Consider the following 22,396-nt stretch of genomic DNA (forward strand, 5'->3'; position numbering starts at 1 on the left):
TCCTTCCTTCCTTCCTTCCTTCCTTCCTTCCTTCCTTCCTTCCTTCCTTCCTTCCTTCCTTCCTTCCTTCCTTCCTTCCTTCCTTCCTTCCTTCCTTCCTTCCTTCCTTCCTTCCTTCCTTCCTTCCTTCCTTCCTTCCCGTTCTGCGTGGATTTAACACAGAACCATAAATCAGTTTTACACAAAAACGTCATCAAGGGGAATTTATCGTTTCTACCGCGAGATGACAAATTCTTTTGACGGTTTATCGTGAACGGTAAAATATCACCCATTCCTATGTCGTATCTTTAATTATTACCAAGAACTGCAAAAAGTTGTTATTATTAATGACATAGATGGGGGTAGCTGGAGCGTCTGCTCCCTGAAGGGGATGAGAGGTGGATCCAACATCCTCCCCATCATCTTCTGAGATGAAAGAACAAAAATATGTCTGTGATCAAATGGAGATGACACATAACCGTGTTTATGATCTGCACCGGAGGAATATCAACTCAAAATTAGATTAGAATGTGAGCATGAGTGGTTATCTTGTTTGTGTGTCTCTCTCTGTGCAGGATGTACCCCCACTGTTCTTTCAATGTCATCTGGGATCTGCTCCAGCAGCACCCCCCCTCCTGCAACCCTGAGAAGTGAAGAAGTGTGATGGTTTTCCAGCTGCACTTGATGGCTGGTGAATCAGCGGTGAGTCCTGCGGTGCCTGAGACGTCAGTCCTCCCCACACTCACCAGGACCGCCCCCACCAAGCTCTCTTGAAACACGAAGTTGATGATTTAGTTTATTCTGCCGTCTTGAGGAGTGATTAGCTCATGACAGCCGTCACGGCGTCAGTTTCTTTTTTTTGTTGGTGGGGAGGTGCTGCCTGTTGCCGGGCAAGGCAGCTTTACCGTAGATGACATGCTCATTCATACACATGTTGTTCATAGCTGGGAGGTTTGAGTCACTCCATTTTTCTCCCGTCCATTTCTCATTTTCTTTTGTTCTCCGTCCTTCCTCCCGTGCAATCTCTCTCCCAAAGCTGCGTATTAATAATAGAAGAGGAGCAGCTTCAGAGTGTTGGACTGGGTCTCTGACAACTCCCATATGCCCCAACATTTGAGGGCACGTGTCTAACTTGAAATTCATGTTTCCTTCGCCCATGCTGACAGGAAAGAAAATGCATATGAGGGCTGCCTGGGAAGCTTTTGCTTTTCTTACTTCAGCAACAAAAAGGTCAACCCGGCATCATTACTAAGAGGTCTCACTGGATATCCAGGGACTTTGAGTGATTCATTCTCCCTCCTGTCCTCCTTTTGTTTGCCTTAATGGGTTCAGTAAATCTGATAATGCAATTGGAAGTTAGAGTCAACAACCGCATCAATCTAGGTCTAGATGCTACAAGACCATCCAGAGGATATTGCATATGTCCACTGGCTTTCCCATCACGTGTGCGAAGTTAACCTGCTTAACAACCTGGCCAAGATGAAGAGCAAGTCCCGGTGTTGTGCCAAAAAGTGATTGCCTGCCAGAATCTGATTTCTCCCCTGAAAATGGGTCTTTTTACCTGCCAAACATTGATTGAAGGCCAAATAAAATTAATGAAAGGTTGTTTCTACCTAAATATGATTTGATCTCATTCTTGAGCTTCATAATATAAACACTAGAGCTTACAGGATTGCTTTGAACTCTTTTAAAGGACCATTACAACATAAAATAGGCATTTTCACCTGCCAAAAATTGATTGAAGGCCAAATACAGTTAATGAAAAGTTGTTTCTGTATAAATATGATTTGATCTCATTCTTGAGCTTCATAATCTGAAAATCTGACGTTTACGGGCTGCTGTGCGCGCTCCCGCGGCCACTGAGTGCTTCTTTTTAAGTGGGACTGACAGCGTGTACGCGCATTATTATTAGATGAGATGCTCATTTGTTTCAGTGGAAGACACACACACACACACACACAATAAAAAAAAATAGAAGATACAAATCGATACGAGCGTCTGGTCAGTGCTGCCAAGCCACCGGATCCATTCTTGGCTCTCACTCGGCGATACATCAGCAGAGATAAAGTTCAAGTAATAAAAAATAAAAAAAACATGTGTCTAGGCTGATTTATGGTTCCGCGTTACACCAACGCAGGAGCTACGCCGTAGGTTACGCAGCGACGCGCTCCGTACGGTGTCGCATCATAAAGGCTGATTTATGGTTCCGCGCAGGGGCGAAAATCCCGGGGGGGACAGGGGGGACAAGTCCCCCCCATTAGTAAAGCTGTCCCCCCCTAGAATAATTTGAGACAGAATTAATAATTTTGGAACAATGCAGTAGTATTTAGTAGTGATGCACCAAAATGAAAATTTGTGGCCAAAACCGAAATCGAAAATAATAATAAACAGTAAAATCTCATTACACTTAAAACAAGAGTCATCACCAGAAAAATAACTTATTTGACCATTTTCATCTGTTTCAAGTAAATTTTCACTTGAAATAAGTAGAAAAATCTGCCAGTGCGACAAGATTTATCTTATAAGCAAACAATCTTGTTCCACTGGCAGATTTTTCTACTTATTTAAGTTATTTTAAGTGAAAATCTACTTGAAACAGGTGAGAATTGTTGTTTTTTTCCAGTGATTAGTCTTGTTTTAAGTGTAATGAGATTTTTTTAACTAAAAATGAGACATTTTAACTAGAAATAAGACAAACATTCTTGTTAAGATTTTGGGTTTTTGCAGTGTATTATGTCAGATGTGCTGTATTATTGCCACCTTCCACCTAATACCATTGTTTTGTATTACTCTAAGAAAGGTCTTCTGCCTGTTTGCGAGATAGAGTTGAAAATGTCAAAATGCTGTATTAAAGGAAGGCTAAAACTTTTATTCCTTGTCCCCCCCTGGATTTATTCTCTAAAATGTTACTGTTTATTGTTCCCCCCAACCAGTACTGGAGTTGAGGGGGGATGAGGGGGGATGGCATCCCCCCTGAAATAAAAACGGTCAAAATCATCCCCCCTGTAAAACTGCCATCCCCCCTTTCCATCCCTTATGACATTTCATCAATGAATGTGGTTTTATTGCTATTTCAACATTTAGAGTCATCACCAGAAAAATGTGACAATTTTCTCTGTTTCAGGTAAATTTTCACTTGAAATAAGTAGGAAAATCTGCCAGTGGGACAAGATTTATCATTACATTACTATTTTCATTACAAGCAAAAAAATATTTCACTGGCAGATTTTTCTACTTATTTCAAGTGAAAATCTACTTGAAACAGGTGAAACTTGTTGTTTTTTCCAGTGATGAGTCTTGTTTTAAGTGTAATGAGATTTTTTTTTACTAAAATACTAAAATGAGACATTTTAACTAGAACTAAGACAAATATTCTTGTTAAGATTTTGAGTTTTTGCAGTGATCCATTTTATTTATCCTGTGAAAGACAGAGTCATATTGATAAGTTCAGAAAACTGTTTTTATTGTTGTGTTTTGATGTATTAGATGTAAGCCCAGTGGATATTTAAAGCTTACAGAAGGCTGCATTTAACTGCTGCTATGTCATTCCTGCAGTATTTCTGCAGGTGTTTTGGTCAGTGCTATTATTTGTAATATAGCCTATTATATTATTTGTAATCAGCACAAATTATCTGTCCCCATATGATAAAATCCACCATCCCCCCTGATTTTTTTTTTTTACAACTCGATTACTGCCCCCAACTATGAAACGGGATTTTCGCCCCTGGTTCCGCGTTAACGCAGGACCTACGCCGTCGGCTCTGCGTCGATTTAACGCGGAGCCATAATTCGGGCTTTACCTGGCAGAGGCGCCACCTGACGGCCTCATCGGCTCATTCACACCCTCTCATCCCGTTCAACATCGATCTAGCCTCACGTGTGCGGCCATTTTTATATATTTTTCTCTCTCCCCCTGTTGCCCATCTGAGCCATGGTGGCAAGCGCCGTCCGTCCGCCCGCTGCATCCTTCCTCCCCCCGGGAGAGACGGAATAACGGGGGAAGGGGGGCAGCCAGGACGCGCCCGGAGACACAGAGCACAGAGCCGTGCGGATGTGATGTGTGATCGCAGCTCGCCGGGACAGCAGGGGACCGAGCTCTCCTCCTCTCAAAGTCTAAAGCCGGATTTATGGTTCCGGGACGCGACTTACCTGTGAACCTTGTGTGCGAGTTGGCGATGGTCCACCGGCCGTCCCGGCTGGTCCTCCAGAGCCTCAGCTGTCGGTCCCGGTCCCGCAGCAGACTGACACAGAACACGGTGCCAATCACAGCCGCAGGCCCCGCCCACTCGCTGACGTCACCACACACCGACCAATCACCGCCTCGGTGTATTACAACTCTCACTAAGAGACTACAGTGGGGATAGTATTTTCTTTTTATCTCATTGTGATGCAACCACCCATTCATATAAATACATATATAGGTGATGTTATAGGATAAGCAAGCTACTTTTATAGTTAGTTAGTAAGTTAGTATTTATTTCGGTCAATCACAAGCATAAAAATTAACAAACAAGACATCCACAGGTTTTTCTTTGGTCAACATTGTTATTTTGACCGAAATGGTCTGGGGCTTGAAGCATAAAGCTTATCTTGCCCACCTTTTAACCTAATAGAATATACAAAAAGAACAAATGAAGTATCATGAGGTTACACAAAATAATAATAATAATAATAATAATAATAATAATAATAATAATAATAATAATAATAATAATAATAATAATAGCTGTAATAACTGTAATAATAGTAATAGTAATAATAATAATAATAATAATAGCTGTAATAACTGTAATAATAATAATAATAGTAATAATAATGATGATAATAATAATAATAATAATAATAATAATAATAATAATAATAATAATAATAATAATAATAATAATAATAATAATAATAATAATAGCTGTAATAACTGTAATAGTAATAATCATGATAATAATAATAATGATAGCTCTGAAAACAGAAAGTGAAAAGATGCTAAAGAAACTGACAAAACCAATTTAGGTTGTCATTTCATCTCATGCATGTGTACATTCTTCTTTGTTTGCTTATTGTGCTTCTATATATGTGTCCATTACCTTTGCTTTGAATAATATCTTGTATGCTTTTATTGAGTTTGCTAATTTAAGGTCGTTATCTAATGAGTTCCACAGTTTTACTCCTAAAACGGATATACATCTGCCCTTTGTATTTGTTCTTACTGTTGTTGTCTTAAACATTGCTGTTCCCCTGAGGTCATGTTTGCCCTCTCTTATAAACAACATTAAGTAATTTGTTTTGGGAACATTTTAAAATGCTCAGTATTTGTTGATCAATATGACTTTTACAGAGCACCATAACATGTTCACACAAGTCAAGTCCTGAAAGTAGATCGATACAACTTTTTTTTTTAAAGGGCAAATTATTCATATTTATTATTACAAATTACAGATTGACTTGTTCTTTCTCAGGGTCTTCATGATTTTATCTTGAGATTCAGTTGGTGCTGACTCTTTCCTATAAAATTCAGGTGATAAAAAATGGCTTGAATATATGGATAATGAGGAGTTAACCTGAACATTGATGGGTGGAGTCTCTTTAGAGAATGACTTGTAACATTTTCCAGCCTGATGACTATCAACACACATTTGCATTATTCATGCCAGGAAGCACTTCAACCACTATGTAAAGATAAACCTTTGATATAACATGAAAGTGATTTGGAGAATACAATTAAGCTTGAATCTCACTTTCAGTACCTAAGTGAAATAATAACGTCCATAATATTCTGTTAAAGTGTTGACTCAGAGAGGGTTAAACCGTCGCCTCATTCTTGGCACAGCTAACTAAAGTACTGTGGGCGTGATTAGGCTAATGGTGAGCTCCTGTAATCAAAGTGTACTCAAATCACAAACGCGATGGAGAACGGAATCTAAGGAAGAAAGCAATACAACTATGAACGCTTTAAAATTGTTGCATCACAACACAAGCAGCATCATGTTCCCTTAATGTGTTCTTACCTTTGCAACATTTCTATTGTTCAATTGCACTGATGTCACAGAAATCCCACTGCTCTTCTTATCTAGTATCAGAGTAGTCACGTGTCCTCGCAGCCACTAGAGGGCGCCATAAGCTTCCCAGAGGGAGATTCAAAAGTGGGCGTATGCTTTATTATTTTATTTTTATTAATGTTTTGTGCTCTTGTCTCATAACTTATTACCCAGCCTCGAAGAACCACACATATGCTATGAATGTAGATTTAAGCTGGAGGCCTAGGTGTGGCAGGCAAACCATGACACCACGTCCAAACAGGAGCTTTTTAGGGAGAAATGATAGTTGTTGTTTCTCATGGTTTAAAAATAAAATGCTTTAAGTCTCTCATTTGATTCTTAATTTAGATATTTTCGGTTACACAGTTACAAATATGCTATATGCCTTTTTATAGTTTTTTTTTATTGTTAATATGGTCATTATGATGAATATATAATATTATAATATAATAATTAATATAATCTTTGATATATAAATATATATGTATATATTTATATATATATATATATATATATATATATATGTGTGTGTGTGTGTGTGTGTGTGTGTGTGTGTGTGTGTGTGTGTGTGTGTGTGTGTGTGTGTGTGTGTGTGTGTGTGTGTGTGTGTATCCTCTGACTCGTTGGACTACAAAAATAAATGTCCAACAAACAGATTTCAAAAGAATGTTTTTTTTCAAACTGTGAACCTTTAATAGCACAAATATACAATGCAATCAACATGCCCCGCTCAAGTTTCCTTACATGTTTCACAGACAATGACTCCGAATAAACTATTTACAGTTTCATGGCACCTACTATAAGCAGTGTTGGCCGTATCTGATGAATGGCCGGCAGCTCTAAGAGGCCAAAGGAGCAGAGGAAGAGTGGTTAACGGTTGTCAGAGGAGTTGAACTGTCAGAGTATCAGCAGTGGCCAGGCAGGGGGTGAGTGAGAGCCAACACTGATGACAGCATCACCACAACGATGGGTCAAATCTGGAGAGAGAAAAGTAAAGATCAAGATCAGCTTTGTTTTATGTCAACATAGAAGCTAATTCTTTAACTCAGTAAAACAAACACGCACAAACCTTGACTGTGGAATTGTGTCTCTGCTTTCCTTCAACAGCAGCTCTGAGACCAGTGTGTCCAGAATCTCAGGACTGGACCTCTTCCCATACCTGATACACACAAGAGAATAAGACAGATGGTGATGGTTATAAAATCTAAGAGGCTGAAACCAGTATCTTTGAATGTTGATCGTCCAGTGAGGGAAAAATGAAATCGTCAAGATTAAATATTTTTTCCAATCATCTGTTGTGTCATTGGCCGTCCAATTGTAGCCTCAGTGAAAATTGATCAAAGTCAGACCAAGATCCTGGAGTCACAGATAAGGGCTGCACTGCAGGTGGTCACATTGCTTTCATGGGCTTTAGATGGTCATATCTGGCTACAGGATCCCCTGGGAAGCTAGACGCCTGCAGGGGCATCGCAATCTCTGACAGTCAAGGGAAAGCTAAAAAACTGTGGGCGATTTGACTCTTCAAATGTATCTTCAAAGTTATTTTTTTACTGGTGGTAAATGGGCAGCATACAGCTATCTACAGGACTGTCTCAGAAAATTAGAATATTGTGATAAAGTTCTTTTTTTTCTGTAATGCAATTAAAAAAAACAAAAATGTCATACATTCTGGATTCATTACAAATCAACTGAAATATTGCAAGCTTTTTATTATTTTAATATTGCTGATTATGGTTTACAGTTTAAGATTAAGATTTTTTGAGATTGGATATTTGAGTTTTCTTAAGCTGTAAACCAAGATCAGCAATATTAAAATAATAAAAGGCTTGCAATATTTCAGTTGATTTGTAATTAATCCAGAATGTATGACATTTTTGTTTTTGCATTACAGAAAATCACAATATTCCAATTTTCTGAGACAGTCCTCTATCTATCTATCTATCTATCTATCTATCTCTATCTATCTATCTATCTATCTATCTATCTATCTATCTAGATAGATAGATCTATCACCCACCTCTGTCTTGTGATGAGGTTGATGTAATGTCTCAGGGCTGAGTAGTACTTGGCCAGCTCCTCTGCAGGAGCATCTTCCCCGGGGTTCTCGGGTTTCACCGGGTATCCCTCCGTCAGGGCTCCCAGGCAGAGCAGAGCCCACAGCAGGACCCCCAGAGTCCCCAGCCAGCCTACCAAGTTAGGATGCATCTGCCACGGCAAAGCACAGACGCTCATCATAAAGGCTGATTTATGGTACCGCGTTACACCAACGCAGAGCCTACGCCGTACCCTACGGCGTAGGCTCTGCGTCGATTTAACGCAGAACCATAATTTAGGTTTAAGACAATTTTTCCCTCTAGTTCATTTTTAATTGTCACTTTGTATCACTGTCCATTGCTCCACAACAAAAGTTTGCAACAATTGTGCTTTGAAAGAATGTAAATATATTTCTTTTAAGAAAATTATAAAAAGACCAACTGCAGACCAAAAAAAGACCAAAAAAAGACCAAAGACTGCACAAATGTCAAAAGTATTTTGGATTGACTGGAAGTACAGCAGCAGCCTCTCAAAAGTATTGTTGGAGTGGAATATGAAAGTACTTACATTTTCCAGAGGCTTCGGGTGAGATTGTGCTGTTGTGTGGCGTCTCTTGTGATGTTCTGAGCCCAGGGTGCGCGCCGGGGGTTTATATCTGAGCGCCGGCCGCGCCGCGGACAGACGCGTCAGAGCTGCGCTCCGCTCAGCTGAGGGCTATGCCTTTTTCACGTGAACGTCACTGCTGATGCTGTCCTAATGTGTAAAGTGTATGTGTGTGTGGGCTCTTTAAAACCTGTTTCCACTAGTTTGAACGACTTAGGAAAACATTGTCAATTAAAACAATATCAGTTTATATGCCTTGTTTCCAATGAGACCGGGAGGAATGAGTTTTTAGGGGCCTAGGTATCCAGTTGCTAGTGATATTTCCCCAGTATGACATTTTAATGTCCATGTGATGAAGATTTTCAATCATTTCAAACAAAGACCCAGCTGAGCATTTGATGTATGACTGAAATAATTTAAGTTTAATGGAGAAAAAAGAAGCAACATCATTGACTGTGAGCGTAATGTTTTCATGTTTATGACAGTTCTACCGGGAAGGAAGAAAGTTTAAAATTATTTCACAATCAAGTAATGATTCTTCTTCATAATGAGATCAATATCTCCATCTGAAGTCACAAAAGAGTTGTAGTGATGTATCACTGTGTGTTAACTTCAAATGAATCTTCTATACAGCCTCCTCTCCAAAAGAAGCTGCCAAGAAGATGCTTGGGCTGATCTGGAATTAAAAGATCCTGAACCGACGCACATCTACATGTACGTGACTGAATTAGTCCACTAATTTCATTCTGTTGCTCATTCCATTAGATTGGGAAAAGAAACTGTGACATTCAGCCCTAACAATGGGCCTAAATATGAACACCGAGACGCGGCAGCCGAGGAAGAGCTCGATCTTCAAGGACCCCACTTAATAAGAAAAACCCAAATAGCACTTCAAATGAATCTGTTTCACCAAGTGCTTCATTTATCTCCCATTCAGAATCCTTTTGTACATAAGCTCGAAGCCATGAATCTGTCAAAATAAGTGTTTTTCAGCAGTGCTGCTTTTTAAGTTCTTCAGAGGATGTGTTAAAGACCTTTTGTGTAGCACAGGATGCAAAGAGGAAGATGGGGAACATGACACAAGTGAGAGAATGTGAAGCAAGAGAAGCAGAACGTCATGACCGAATAAACATGATGGCAGGAATTAAAACTTGTGGTCCTCTTCAGGTGACACATGCCCACTCAGAGACTCACTTCAACAGGTGTGTGGTTGTTGTGAAACAAGTCATTTGTAGATAATGCAACTGACCCAAGCAAACCTGTTAAACAAAAAGCTGAGAGATCAGTTTGTCTTTGTTTAACATTAAGAACAGGAGTCCGGTGGTTGTAGCTGCAGACATTTACTCAGAGCTCAGCTATCCTAAGATACAAGGGAAAATAGACGTTGAACAAAAGTATGTGAGGTCCTTTATGATCTCCTTCTCAGCCCCAGCACGCACACTGAAGGATTATAGGTGTTTGACCAAACATATACTGCAGGGGAGGCTTGCTCTCCAAGCAACTAACAGGGCTTTTGGAGATTGAAGTTGGATAGCTCGAGCCATAAATAATGACAAAGGATGAGGCAACAAAAGAGGAAAGAAGTACCAGTAAGACACAAGGACTGCAGCTTCTCAGGTTAACTTTCATTACTCTTTAACATATGACTTCATTCCACATGCCAAATCTCACCCTCGCTCACAGACATGTTTTCTGTCCGTTGAGTTTTAATTTTGTAACATCAAACGTTGCCAAACTGAACTGTGGGTTCAATGCTTTGTGTTGTTAATGTTGCTTCTCAGTCTCAACTTTCCGCTCTTCGTCCACTCAGATGGTTCCCCTTGGAGGTAACTCTGATGACGCAGCCAAAGAAGTGACCACCATCGTGGGTAAGAGCAGGATGACAAACTGGGACAGCACTCGTTGGTGCACTGCACATGTCGCCCTAATATTAATCCACCTTCTGTCTTTGTCATAGCAGAGAAAAGCTAAAGCAAATTGAGCAAATTCACCCAAACCCACACCTCAGACTGTTCTACATATTTGTGAGACTGGCCCTCGCATGTACTGACACGCTTTAACATGCAGGCATGCGGTTGTGGTGACTGTTAACCTAAGTTCAAGCTCTTGAATGCTTCTTTCTTATAATTTCTTTGTTTAGTTTTTTTTAAATCTTGTGAACAGTTTAAAGAATCATGTTCAATGTTTATAGCAGACAGACGGTTGTGTGTTAGTGTGTTCATCCTTGTAGTTAATCAAACTGTATACGTACTGGAATTTTAACGTGCATGTGATGAAACATTAAGGTCTCCAAAACTCAAATTTAAATACCGTATTTTCTGGACTATAAGCCCTTACTTTTTTCATAGGTTTTGAACCATGCGGCTTATACAAAGGTGCAGCTATTCTGTGGATTTTTCTTCCACCGCTCGGGGCGCTCTAACCGGAATTAGAATCAAAACTAAGACAAAATAAATGCAAAGAAGAATACGCTACTTCTTCTTTAGCAGATAGAAGTAGGTAGAAGCAGATTTCAAACAGATAAATAGATGAATAAATACCTGTTATTTTCTCTTGGTTCTGTCCCGTTTTAATCAGCAAAGTTGCTGCCGTGTTAAAAGACACTGTTAGGATCTATTTAGGTACAAACATGTACATCATTTACAGTTCAAAATCCTTCTGTACATGTAGTAAATATCTAATCTAACAACATGCGCCTTGCATATCTTTTTTTTTTAAATAGAGCGGATGCGACTTGTATGCAGGTGCGGCTTGTATATCTTTTTTTTTTATAATTTTTTGAAAAATACAGCGTATGCGGCTTATATGCAGGTGCGGCTTATAGTCCAGAAAATACGGTAATTCATCCAATAATTGTGAAATGATTTACTCACAATGACATTAAAGTATTATAAGATGTCTTGGAACCAATGCAAGCAAACACTCCTTTGGCTTTGTAGGGGTGTCCACAGACAATCACTATGTTTTGGTTATTGATTTCACATTGGATGCCCTACCCGACACAGCCCTCCCCATAGAGGACTGGGACTATGAGTTCCTCAGGTAATGAGGTTGCTGGTGCAATGCAAGAGTTCAGCCCTGACTCATAGCACAGGATGGGGTTAGATGATCAATTCAGCAACCAATTCTGGTTAGGAGGGGAACTAATTCAACCCACTGCGCCATGGCGACTCCCACTGGGAGCCAGTGACATTGGAAGAAACATTTGTGACAATTTATCCGGCATACATGGTACAAGATACAAATAATAACTTTTATTCATTATTAAACATACAAACCTTTACAATAAAGCCATATATGCCATAATGTACTATAATACAAATACATACACATGCATACAATAAAAGCGTGACTGAAGTTTATGTGGAATCAGTTCCACATGCAACACCCTGCAGCTTTAGACATGAATTTACACAAAATATGGATGAAAATATTTGTTAAAAAAAACAACAACCCATATACAGTATGTATAGCCTTGTGATGGACTGGCCCCTCAAGCATACACCCTGCCTCTCATCTGACGACAGTTAGGACAGCCGGTGTAACACAACAGGAAGAGGATGCAGTGCTTCTAGTCAGGGAGAAAAATGACAACCTGGCGGAGCAAATATGGTGAGTGGAAATATGGTCATCAATTTTCATCAGCATTAGCACTAATAATATCAATGCTCTCACAAAGATGGCTATCGATCACCTCCAACACTGTTCAGTGCACTAATTGAGCGCATCAAGGTTCTAACAACGAAATTATTATTGATTTATTGATGCTCCAGGTACGGACATTTTTGGTAAATGATGCACAGAATAATTTTCAATTTTCAACAACAATGTCTTCCCCAACGTTTGCGGAGATGAAAAGTACTGTGATTTCCAGCCCCTGTGCATCACACTTTTAAAATGTATAGTCGGAACAAGTTTAAGGGAAATACTAACAAAAAGGCTGTGAACATCTTCTCTACCACCCAGCTGGATGTACACGTGCTGAAGACAACAACAACACACACTCACCATTTTTGCTTGCAGGTCTGACATGTAAATTGTTACTTAATATGCTACACTATCGTATTATGGTGACAATGTATTCCTTGTGCTTGGCAGGAGCTACCATTTGAGCAAAGAAAAGGACAACGAACACTTCCCCCACATATTAGCTTTGCCTGCTCGTTCTCTGCACCTGAACATCATCTGGCCGAGACTGCACGTGATGAGCATTTATTTTATTTCATTTACAGCATATAGGTTCAGAAAATTTTAAATAATTCAAATGTTCTTTCATATTTTTTTTATCTATTTGTATTTAGCCTACCATGTGTTGGTTTTTTCAGAATGAGCACTTATAATCCTCTTTTTTACATGATTTGACTTTATGTTGCTGCAAGGGTTCTGTTTTCTGTACAAATAAGGCTCTATTTTTACAGCTGATTATATGTATTGCAAATACTTGTTTCTAGTGATTGGTAAATTAGTGTGTTCGTATGTGCAGTTTGATTGCTTACTTTATGTCCTTTGTATCCATGATGCATTGTTATTTCCAGCTCTTTGCACTATATTTTAGCTTTTATACCCATCTCTTGTTTTTGACGGCTAATTTGTGTGTTTTACATTATTTGACCCATTGCAATCCTGATTCATACCAAAATATGATATTGTAGCATTTTGCATTGATCCTATTCAAGTGGGAAAAAAAGAAAAGAATTTAAACAAAACAAGTGTCACAGCAATTTTTCCTCCAACACTCAACATAAATTCAAAGCAGCTGACATGGAACTCCATGATGTTTTGAAGTCCCACAATCTGCCCTTCAAAACCAGCTAACAATAGGACAGCTCTTCCTCTTAGAGGTAGAAGTCGGACCATTTTGCAAGAGGTATTGATAGTCACCTTGAATAAGGTTGGGAGGATTCTCTTCTCTAGATCTTTGTGCTGTTTAAAAAGAAAAAAATCATAGAGCCATATCCCGTCTCACCCAAGTCCTTGCTGATTTTTATTCTTTATTTATTTTTTTTATCCTGCAATACTCTTACTTACAATACTCTGGGACAATGCAGTGGTATAAAAGCTTCACACGTTCCCATTTCTTGAGGTGCTTCATACCAGGACCTTGAGCATGACAGAAACATAATACGGAGAAGAGAAACATCATTGCAAAAGCGATCACAACGTCTGTAATCACAGAGACTATGCAGGGGTCCGATGTCTTATAAAGGAGCACAGTCGTCCCAGTGAGGGATCAGATATGGGTCAAAATATATTATAATATTTGTCACTATTTCCTCAAAGTACTTTACATAAATTCCTCAACAATAACCAGCTGATTTTCACACAACTATTCCTGCCTGCAAGACGAATCCTTTCTTCTCTCCACTCCTCTGAGCTGTCAACATCTCCAGATGTCCTTCTTTGTTCTGCCTTTGACATTAACTGGCAGACAGCCTTTGCAAGCACTTACCGAACTATGTAACTAATTTGAATAAGACAAGCATCTCTCCATGTTCATCTCAGAGTTACCATAATAATGACAACTCCTCGATGAGGAGATAGCGAGAAATGAACATCTTTCTCACTCGTTCTTTAGTTTCTCTAAACACCCACCGCCTTAATCCGTCGTCTAGTCTCGGCATTCATTTACCTGTCTCTGCCTCCTTCCCCAGAACTCTCTGCTGTCTCTTCTAATTTGTGCGAGCATGAGTCTTTCTCTATGCGTTGCGTTTGTGAAATGTGTCTCATCTGTTTTGGGGGTGAGTGCATCACAAATGTCACGTCAAGAGAAACATGATGCAAGGTGTTTTGATGGACAGATTCACAGATCGTCTCACTGCCAAGCTGTGACAGGCTGGACTGGCTCAGGTGTGAAGGTCAGAGTCCTGAGCTTTGATATTAGGAAACTCGATGAGAGTTGCACCTACGTCAAACGGTGCTAAACTTTTCTTGGGTAAATCGTCACCTATTTGAGGCCACAATAGTCTTAATGCGTCACTGCAATTCCATTAAACCGATTTTATCTGTGTCGTGTTTTAACTTTCTGACATTTCGTGCAATTAGATGTATTTGTAAAACAATAAAAGTAACTTGAATCACTCTTTAAATACCCCCTGCTTTTATATTTTTATGGAAAATCAATCTATTTAAGCACAAGTTATGTCAGAGTAATGAAGGACATAACATTTGTCTTTTACCAAGTCTGCTGAACCTTTTTCAACACTCGTCCATCCACTTAGCATGAAGAAAAGATGTGAGAATAACTTGGAAAGCAACGTTGAATATATTTGCAACTTACCATGTTGAATTAAGGCTCCATGATGGAAAAGTCTGATAATGGAAGGAAAATGTACGCTTTTGCCGGTCCAGCTAATGCACGAAAAAGCATTAGAAAGAATTTGGAAACAGCGATGATCCTCGGTAGAGTGCTGAATTCACGACAAAACACTTTCCCATCTGATGTCAGTCGGCCATCACATGCATCTTAATGGTTTTTCTCTCAAAGGCATTTCTAGATTTAATGTTGTCAGTCAGGTAGATGGTGCGAGGGTGCATAATGAGGGACCTTCTGTGCATAAAGATGGCTCTCAAAAAGAACGCATAACACTTTCCCTCCGAAGCAGCAAGATGATAATTAAGACATTTAGAGGAGCTGTATTCTAATCAGGGACATTTAAGTGAGTATTGAGTCTGTGGTAGTTCATTAAGGTTTGATTGTTAGCAAAAAGGTTTAGAAAGAGTGTTTTGCTGTACCACAATGCAAAGGCATTACAATGGTCAACAACATCACTAAAAGCAGTTTAATAATGTATAGATCCACCTCGTGCAACCGTAACATTTCTGACTCTTCTGCGCATGAATGCATGTAAATGGCACATGCTACATGGCATGGCCAGAAGGGGTTTTGGGGCCCGTCTGTGAGGCCTTGATGGCCTTGGCTTGTTCTTGCACATCTCATGGACCTTAAGGAGATCTGGTTAGTGTCCGTGATGGGTCGGATCAATCAAAAAACCCAGAAAGTGTAGCAGAGAGAGAGCTTGGTTCAATAATCTCCAGGGATCACCCTGAATGCGTTGAGGTGTTATGTTGGTAGCCTGGCAACAATGAAGCTAATGATGTAACGCAGGTAACACAGGTTCCTGTGTTACCTTGGCTATCTCGCATCCAGAGATGCAGTATCATGTACAAGATTAAATCGCTTTTAGTTAGGAAGCACTGCTTCTCATTTGAGTCCTACTGCTCTGCTAGCAGTCTTGTGTACATGAAAGCTTGGTAGAGGGTCGCTGGAGGGGCGTCAGCGCGCAGCAATGTCTAATGATGCCCGTAATACCTCATTCCCAACGGTCCTGCTTTGACTCTATCAGTGCTCCAAGCTTTTCTGTTTCATGTCTGAGTTCTCCACGACAACACTTGCTAACACTCTTGGACTTCTGCTTTACTTCCTCACAATTTTCTTTACGAGCCAAATGTATTTGGGCATTTATTTATTTATTTATTGTATGACTTGGGCTTTGGAAAACTCAGTCAGCTGCCCCCACATGTGCACAATTGTTGTTATAGTTACTTAAATCTGATCTGAGCAACGTGGTTACTCATCTTAACAGATGTGCGAAAGAGCCCAAGTCGCCGACAGAAATCCTGCAGCATCCAAACCGGGACAGAAAAGTGTTTCAAAATGTGTGTTTTAAATGGAAAAACTCTCAGCAGAAAAAAATTTCCTGTTGATATAAAGGAAGTTAAAACATGACCAGAGCCACTGCATCAGGTTGCCATGACTGCAGCATCATTGAGAAGGAAGGTATGACGCAAAAGATCATAGAGAACGGTGTTCAAAAACAAGCACAGGTCATGAGGTAACTGTTCTGACTTCAAAATGCTTAAAAACTTTATGTCGAGAAGAACTGTTGCTGTATTAAACACATATCACAACACAAATCTAATATTCTAATTTTTTTCTTTTCCATTTCACTGTCCTTTCTATGGAACCATTCTTAGTGTTGCATTGAAAATATCGGCATCCTACCGTCACTGTTAAAGCCTCTAGCACAGACAGATACAATATGGTTATTCATAATTATTCATAATATTCATCTGCTTTTATGTTTTGGTTTTTTGACATTCTTTAAAAATCTGCTTTATTGTGTTTATCATATATTTGTGTTATCTGGCTGAGAATGTGTGTGAAGCTACAGATAATTTGTCAGAACCTGTGTACTTTTTCCGTTCGTCCCTGTATGTGGGGAAATCAGGAGAAGATGTCCTCAGTTAAGTCAGTGTTTACTTAGCACATCTGTCACAGGGGTAATTAAGTGTGTCCTCGGGCATTAATTGCCAAATTAATCTTCTGTGCTTGTGTCTTAATTTATAGAGTTGAAGCTGTCAGTCAAACTGGGCGGGGTTTCCATGGTGAAGTTATTCTCTTTAACCAATGGCTGTAATAAATTAGCTGAAGCCTTCTGTACTGCGTTGCTATGGAGAGACAATTACTCTAAATTGTAATTGCACCAGACTAATGTGCGAGGCCAATGCCTATTAATTTATTTTGGCTTTTTTTTTTGCTTTCCTCATTCTCATCATCTGTCCCGTTTTGTTTTTCTACAGATTTTTGACTTTAAAATTCAACAAAGACATTCTGAACTACAAAGGTGAAAGCTGTTATTTAAAGATGTGCACAGCTATTTATGTCTATTTAGTTTAATGCATATCATGTTAGTCCACAACAAAAGACACTCCAGGCTATACAGGTTTAACAAAAATAGTTTAATTTCATTTCATTCAAATAAACTCTCATTCAGTTCAGTTACATAGCCAATTCAATGTCAAATACTAATTTGATGCCAAAACAATGTAAAACAATTTCCAAAATGGGAAATACACAGATCACATCTTCAATTTGATCTAAAGACGAGTGATCTGGAAGGAAACCTCCAACAGAACCAGAGTCAGGAAGGGTGGCCAGCTACCTCTACAGGCATATATAGACACTAAGCAAATGATACCTACTATGGGAAAGACAAAGAGAAACACAAAGTTATTAGTAGATAGCACATATTAATATGCAAAAGTTAGCACTCCCTCTTTCAATTCTACATTTCCATTTTACATTTCTTTGTGCAAATTCCTAATAAAAACCTTGTGATCATAGAGGGTCTTTGTCAGAAAGGGATTTATAGAGCCGAAATACAGGACAAGGGGACGTTTGAGTAACTCACACAAGTCCGTTAATAATAATAATAATAATAATAGATTTTATTTGTTGGCGCCTTTCTGAGCACCCAAGGACACCTTACAGTAAAAAACATAGAAAATATGAATAAAATACAACAGGAAATAAAATAAAATACAGAAAATTAGACTGGATAGGCAAGTCTGAACAGATGAGTTTTAAGATGTGATTTAAATTGTCCAAAGAAACAGAAATCCAATTAACATGACAAAAGGGCTCCAACAGCAAACTGAAAAGTCAGGACAGAAAAAAAACAGGATGGCCAGAAACTGGGAGGGAAACAGTATGGACCAGCGAGGGTCAAAGGAAAAACAAGATTTAACTTACACTCAGTGGCTGAGGAGACACGGGTAATATCAGTCAAGGGAAGATTGGCCAAGTAAAGTCGCCCAAAGAAATGACACACGAGGAGCCAGATTTTCGAAATAAAACAGGAAACAAGTCAAACACAAGACCAAAATAGAAGTCAGAGAAAACACAAGACTAGAAACCAAACCCTAACAAAAACCTTAGACCACGACAGTCTTAGCTTTAATACAAATTTGCAACAACATTTAACTTTTGTATTAGAGTTGTTTTTGTCTGTGTGTGAGCATCGTCTTCACAATAGTGATTCAGCATCCGTGTCTTCAGCCAGATCCGCTGCAACACAGACCGCTGCAGGAGATCCCTCCTCCCCACAGCAATAAACCTCTTCTATGACTCTTTGAGGAGACTTGAATCATGACTACTGCAACAATTAATTTCCCCTCGGCATAAATAAACTGTTTTTGAATTTGAATTTGAATTACAAGGTAGGATGCTGGATTAGATTTACTAGGGAAATGGGATGATTAATGGTTGTTTTGAATATTTTCTACTTGTAAATAATCTAAGGCACTGTACAATATTTAACTTCAAATTGTTTGGAACTTGTTTTTATAAACCTTTCCGAGTTGTGATGGCTTTGTGTTAATGCCACCTGAATGCTCCAGAACATCTGCATTTAGCTCCTTTAATTGAAACGAGTCCCCCTGGCTACTCTTACCTGAATCAACCTAGATTAACCGGCCGGGGGGGTGGTCTAGCTGTTGTTTATAAGAACTGTTTTAAATGTTGTAGCACCACGTTTGGGTCTTTCACTACCTTTGAATCCCTCTGTTTCACTGTTTCAGGTAGCACACGGACCCTCTGTATTCTTATTTATAGACCACCTAAATCTGCAACCGGTTTTATCACAGAATTCTCAGAATTACTGTCAATTGCTATCCCTAAATTTGATAATATTCTAATTGTAGGTGATTTTAATGTGCATATCTGTTGCCCTGAGAATTTTTTAGCAAATGAGTTTTTAAATCTGGTGGAATCTTTTACTTTGTCTCTGGCTCCTACTGGTCCTACTCACATCAAAGGCCACACATTAGATCTTGTTTTATATACTGGAATTACTGTAAACAACATGCTCTGTATTGATGTTGGGGTTACTGATCATAATTGTATTTTATTTAACACTACCCTGCCCATTACCTCAACCCAACATGAAAGTCAGACACGCTCCCGCATTTTTAATTCAACCTCTGCCTCCATATTCTGTCAAGAATTTGCTTCCTCTGAGTTCCAAATTTGCTCTTTAATGAACACTAACGATATTTTAAATGGTTTTAACAGCACCTGCTCAAACATTCTAGACAGAGTTGCACCTTTTAAAACCAAAAAGCCTAAAAATACCTCTCAACCCTGGATAAATGAGGAAATCCGCTCATTAAAGAGAATCTGCCGTCAAGCTGAACGGAAATGGAAGGCCACACGATTAACTGTCCACTTTGACAGTCTAAAAGTCTTAATGAAAGATTTTAATTTGAAAATTAAAAATGCTCGAGCAAACTATTTTGGCGATATTATTGAGAAAAACCAGCATAATACCAGAGTGCTTTTTAATATTATCAGCCGTGCTACAGATGCCCCGCCCACTGTGATTGAGCCGTCTACGGAGACATGCGAGGAATTTTTATCTTTCTTTTTTAACAAAATCAGTGTAATAAGAAATCAAATCACCCCACTGCCTCTTGTAACACTCGAACCACCTATTAATCTGTTGTGCTCTTTAAATTTGTTTCACCCCGTCTCAATAGAACATCTTGGCAAAATCATCTCCAACATGAAGCCCACATCCTGTCCTCTCGATATCATCCCCACCCGCTTCCTTAAAGAAGTCCTGCACTTAGTCTGTCCTTCTATTTTAACCATAATCAACTCCTCCCTCTCATCAGGCATAGTCCCGGACCACTTCAAGACTGCATTAGTACAACCACTGCTCAAAAAACCCTCATTAGACCCCACCATCCTGAACAACTTTCGTCCCATTTCCAAACTTCCATTCCTGGCCAAGGTTTTAGAAAAAATTGTTGCAGAACAGGTGATCTCATTTATGACCGGAAATGGCCTATTTGAAAAATTCCAGTCTGGCTTTAGAACGGGCCATAGCACAGAGACTGCACTCCTCAAAGTGCTCAATGATCTCCTTTTAGCAGCTGACTCTGGCCATTCATCTATTTTAATCCTTTTAGATCTCACTGCAGCTTTTGATACCGTAGATCACCTGATTTTATTGGAACGTCTCAAGAAGTGGGTTGGCGTCTCTGGCATTGTTTTAGACTGGTTTTACTCATATCTCCACAATAGGACTTTTAATGTTGCTATTGGTGACTGCAGATCTTCCACAGCATCTCTGTCTTGTGGAGTACCTCAGGGGTCAGTCCTTGGCCCACTGCTCTTCTCACTCTACATGTTACCTCTAGGTCACATAATCCGCAGACACAATATTAGTTTCCATTTTTACGCAGATGACACACAGCTTTATTTCTCTTTCGACCCTACCATCAACCATCAACTACACACTCTCAAAGTATGCCTAAATGAAGTACAAATCTGGCTGTCTAATAACTTTCTCCAATTGAACCCGGACAAATCCGAAGTCATTATCATAGGCCCAGACACCACACACAATCACATCTCACCACAACTTGGCTTATTCTCCACCAGTATTACCCCCAGCTGCAGAAATCTTGGTATCATCTTCGACAGTAATCTCAACTTTAATCAGCATGTTAAAGCAACTGTCCAGTCTTGTTTCATTCAACTGCGCAGAATCTCCAAAATCCGGTCCTTTCTGTCTCCCAAGAACCTGGAAATTGTCATTCATGCATTCATCACATCCCGTTTAGATTACTGTAACTCACTCTACTCCTGCCTAAGTAAACATAATCTCTCCAGACTTCAGCTTATCCAAAATTCTGCTGCCAGACTCCTCACAAATTCAAATAAAAGAGTACACATAACCCCGATTTTAGCTTCATTACACTGGCTACCTGTGTGTTTTAGAATTGATTTTAAGATTTTAATGATCACTTTTAAGGCCCGGATGGGACTGGCCCCTGAGTACATCAAAGACTGCTTAGTCCCATACGAGCCAAGGTGTAGCCTGAGATCCTCCGGCGGGTCCCTATTAGTGATTCCTAGATCTCGACTAAAAACTAAGGGCGACCGGGCCTTTGCTATCAGGGCCCCGTCGCTCTGGAATGACCTGCCGGAGGAGATCAGGCGAGCCACATCTCTGTCCATTTTTAAATCTCTTTTAAAAACACACTTTTTTAAATGTGCTTTTACTTAACATCTAAAAATGTATTTTATAATATCCAATGTTACTATTTTCTAATGTTTTATTGTATTTCTATGCTCTTATGTTTTTATATTTTTGTCATTTTATTGGATTCTGCCTTTTAATTCTGCACCTTGTAACTGTGTTTGGAAAGGTGCTATACAAATAAAGCTTATTATTATTATTATTATTTACAGAGGTCTGCACACCCGATTATCATCATCAGGAGCTGAAGATTAGCAGCAACTCACCTTCTTAAATCCTATGCAAGCAGTGAGGAGTTACGTAGTATTACCCTTATATTTATTTTAGGACATGAACCCAGTAACACACTGTGAATGAAAGGCTTATGAAGTGGAAGAAACCTTTGCAAAAGTCTGTCAAGGATGGTATATTAAGTATATGTCTGAGGTCTTTGAATGTACTGAGATTAATGATCAAACTACATGTCAGATTATATCCATTTCTGTTTGCACTTGGTGGCGCTAACCAGAACAATAAGTTTCCAAATTGTTACCAAAAATGGAAATGGTGAAGATTAAGTGTCAAAAAAATGTAATAATAATAATTTATGGACCTCCTAAGAAAGAAGAAAAACTATTTAGGGACCACATTGACACAGAAAGAAGGGGCAAAGCAGGAGACAAATTACTTTTGAAAAGTACAGTTACAGTCGAAAGATTGAAGGCGCTCTGACCTAAAAAAGAATATGACAAATGTCCCACACAAGGGAAGATTTCAAATGTTCTTTAAGGCTGTGAGGAACTGGAGATAGTTGACCAACTCAATGTCTTTTTCTGCCTCTTTGACTGTGATTGCAGCCCTGAGTGAGTACACTCAAACACAATCTCCAGTGTACAAGCGTGTGTAGAGGGAAAGCGGCATCAGGCTCTTACTGGAAGTGAC

At 39.3% G+C, this 22,396-nt stretch overlaps 2 protein-coding genes and 1 long non-coding RNA gene across 6 annotated transcripts in view; 1 reads left to right on the forward strand and 2 right to left on the reverse strand.

The window, feature by feature from the left end:
• The window catches only part of pals2b (protein associated with LIN7 2, MAGUK p55 family member b), a 26,984-nt gene extending 22,734 nt beyond the window's left edge, over positions 1 to 4,250 (reverse strand). For all 4 annotated transcript variants that reach the window (XM_061742719.1, XM_061742717.1, XM_061742716.1 and 1 more), the window contains exon 1: positions 4,129 to 4,250. The gene's annotated coding sequence lies outside the window, so the exon portion shown is untranslated. The remainder of the gene's footprint in view (positions 1 to 4,128) is intronic.
• Positions 1 to 10,542, forward strand: part of LOC133461620 (uncharacterized) — an 11,401-nt gene extending 859 nt beyond the window's left edge. The window contains exons 2-4 of the long non-coding RNA XR_009784195.1: positions 555 to 681; positions 9,282 to 9,362; positions 10,459 to 10,542. This is a non-coding gene — a long non-coding RNA (uncharacterized LOC133461620). The remainder of the gene's footprint in view (positions 1 to 554; positions 682 to 9,281; positions 9,363 to 10,458) is intronic.
• On the reverse strand, positions 6,681 to 8,655 carry npy (neuropeptide Y). The gene is made up of 4 exons (XM_061742728.1): positions 8,613 to 8,655; positions 8,029 to 8,216; positions 7,081 to 7,170; positions 6,681 to 6,988 (listed from the first exon to the last, which is right to left on the reverse strand). The coding sequence occupies exons 2-4, from the start codon at positions 8,214 to 8,216 to the stop codon at positions 6,967 to 6,969; spliced, it is 300 nt and encodes a 99-aa protein (XP_061598712.1). The 5' UTR covers positions 8,613 to 8,655; the 3' UTR covers positions 6,681 to 6,966.
• Positions 10,543 to 22,396: the final 11,854 nt, after the last annotated feature.

The sequence above is a fragment of the Cololabis saira genome, chromosome 15, assembly GCF_033807715.1.
Source record: "Cololabis saira isolate AMF1-May2022 chromosome 15, fColSai1.1, whole genome shotgun sequence".
NCBI classification, from domain to species: Eukaryota; Metazoa; Chordata; class Actinopteri; order Beloniformes; family Belonidae; genus Cololabis; species Cololabis saira.

What these genes read in the sequence shown, in the direction of transcription:
- npy (XM_061742728.1), bottom strand. Translation starts at nt 8,216, where the DNA reads ATGCATCCTAACTTGGTAGGCTGGCTGGGGACTCTGGGGGTCCTGCTG. An exon ending in AACCTCATCACAAGACAGAG is followed by an intron (nt 7,171 to 8,028) that starts GTGGGTGATAGA and finishes TGTGTGTATCAG; the next exon opens with GTATGGGAAGAGGTCCAGTC. An exon ending in GACACAATTCCACAGTCAAG is followed by an intron (nt 6,989 to 7,080) that starts GTTTGTGCGTGT and finishes TTCTCTCTCCAG; the next exon opens with ATTTGACCCATCGTTGTGGT.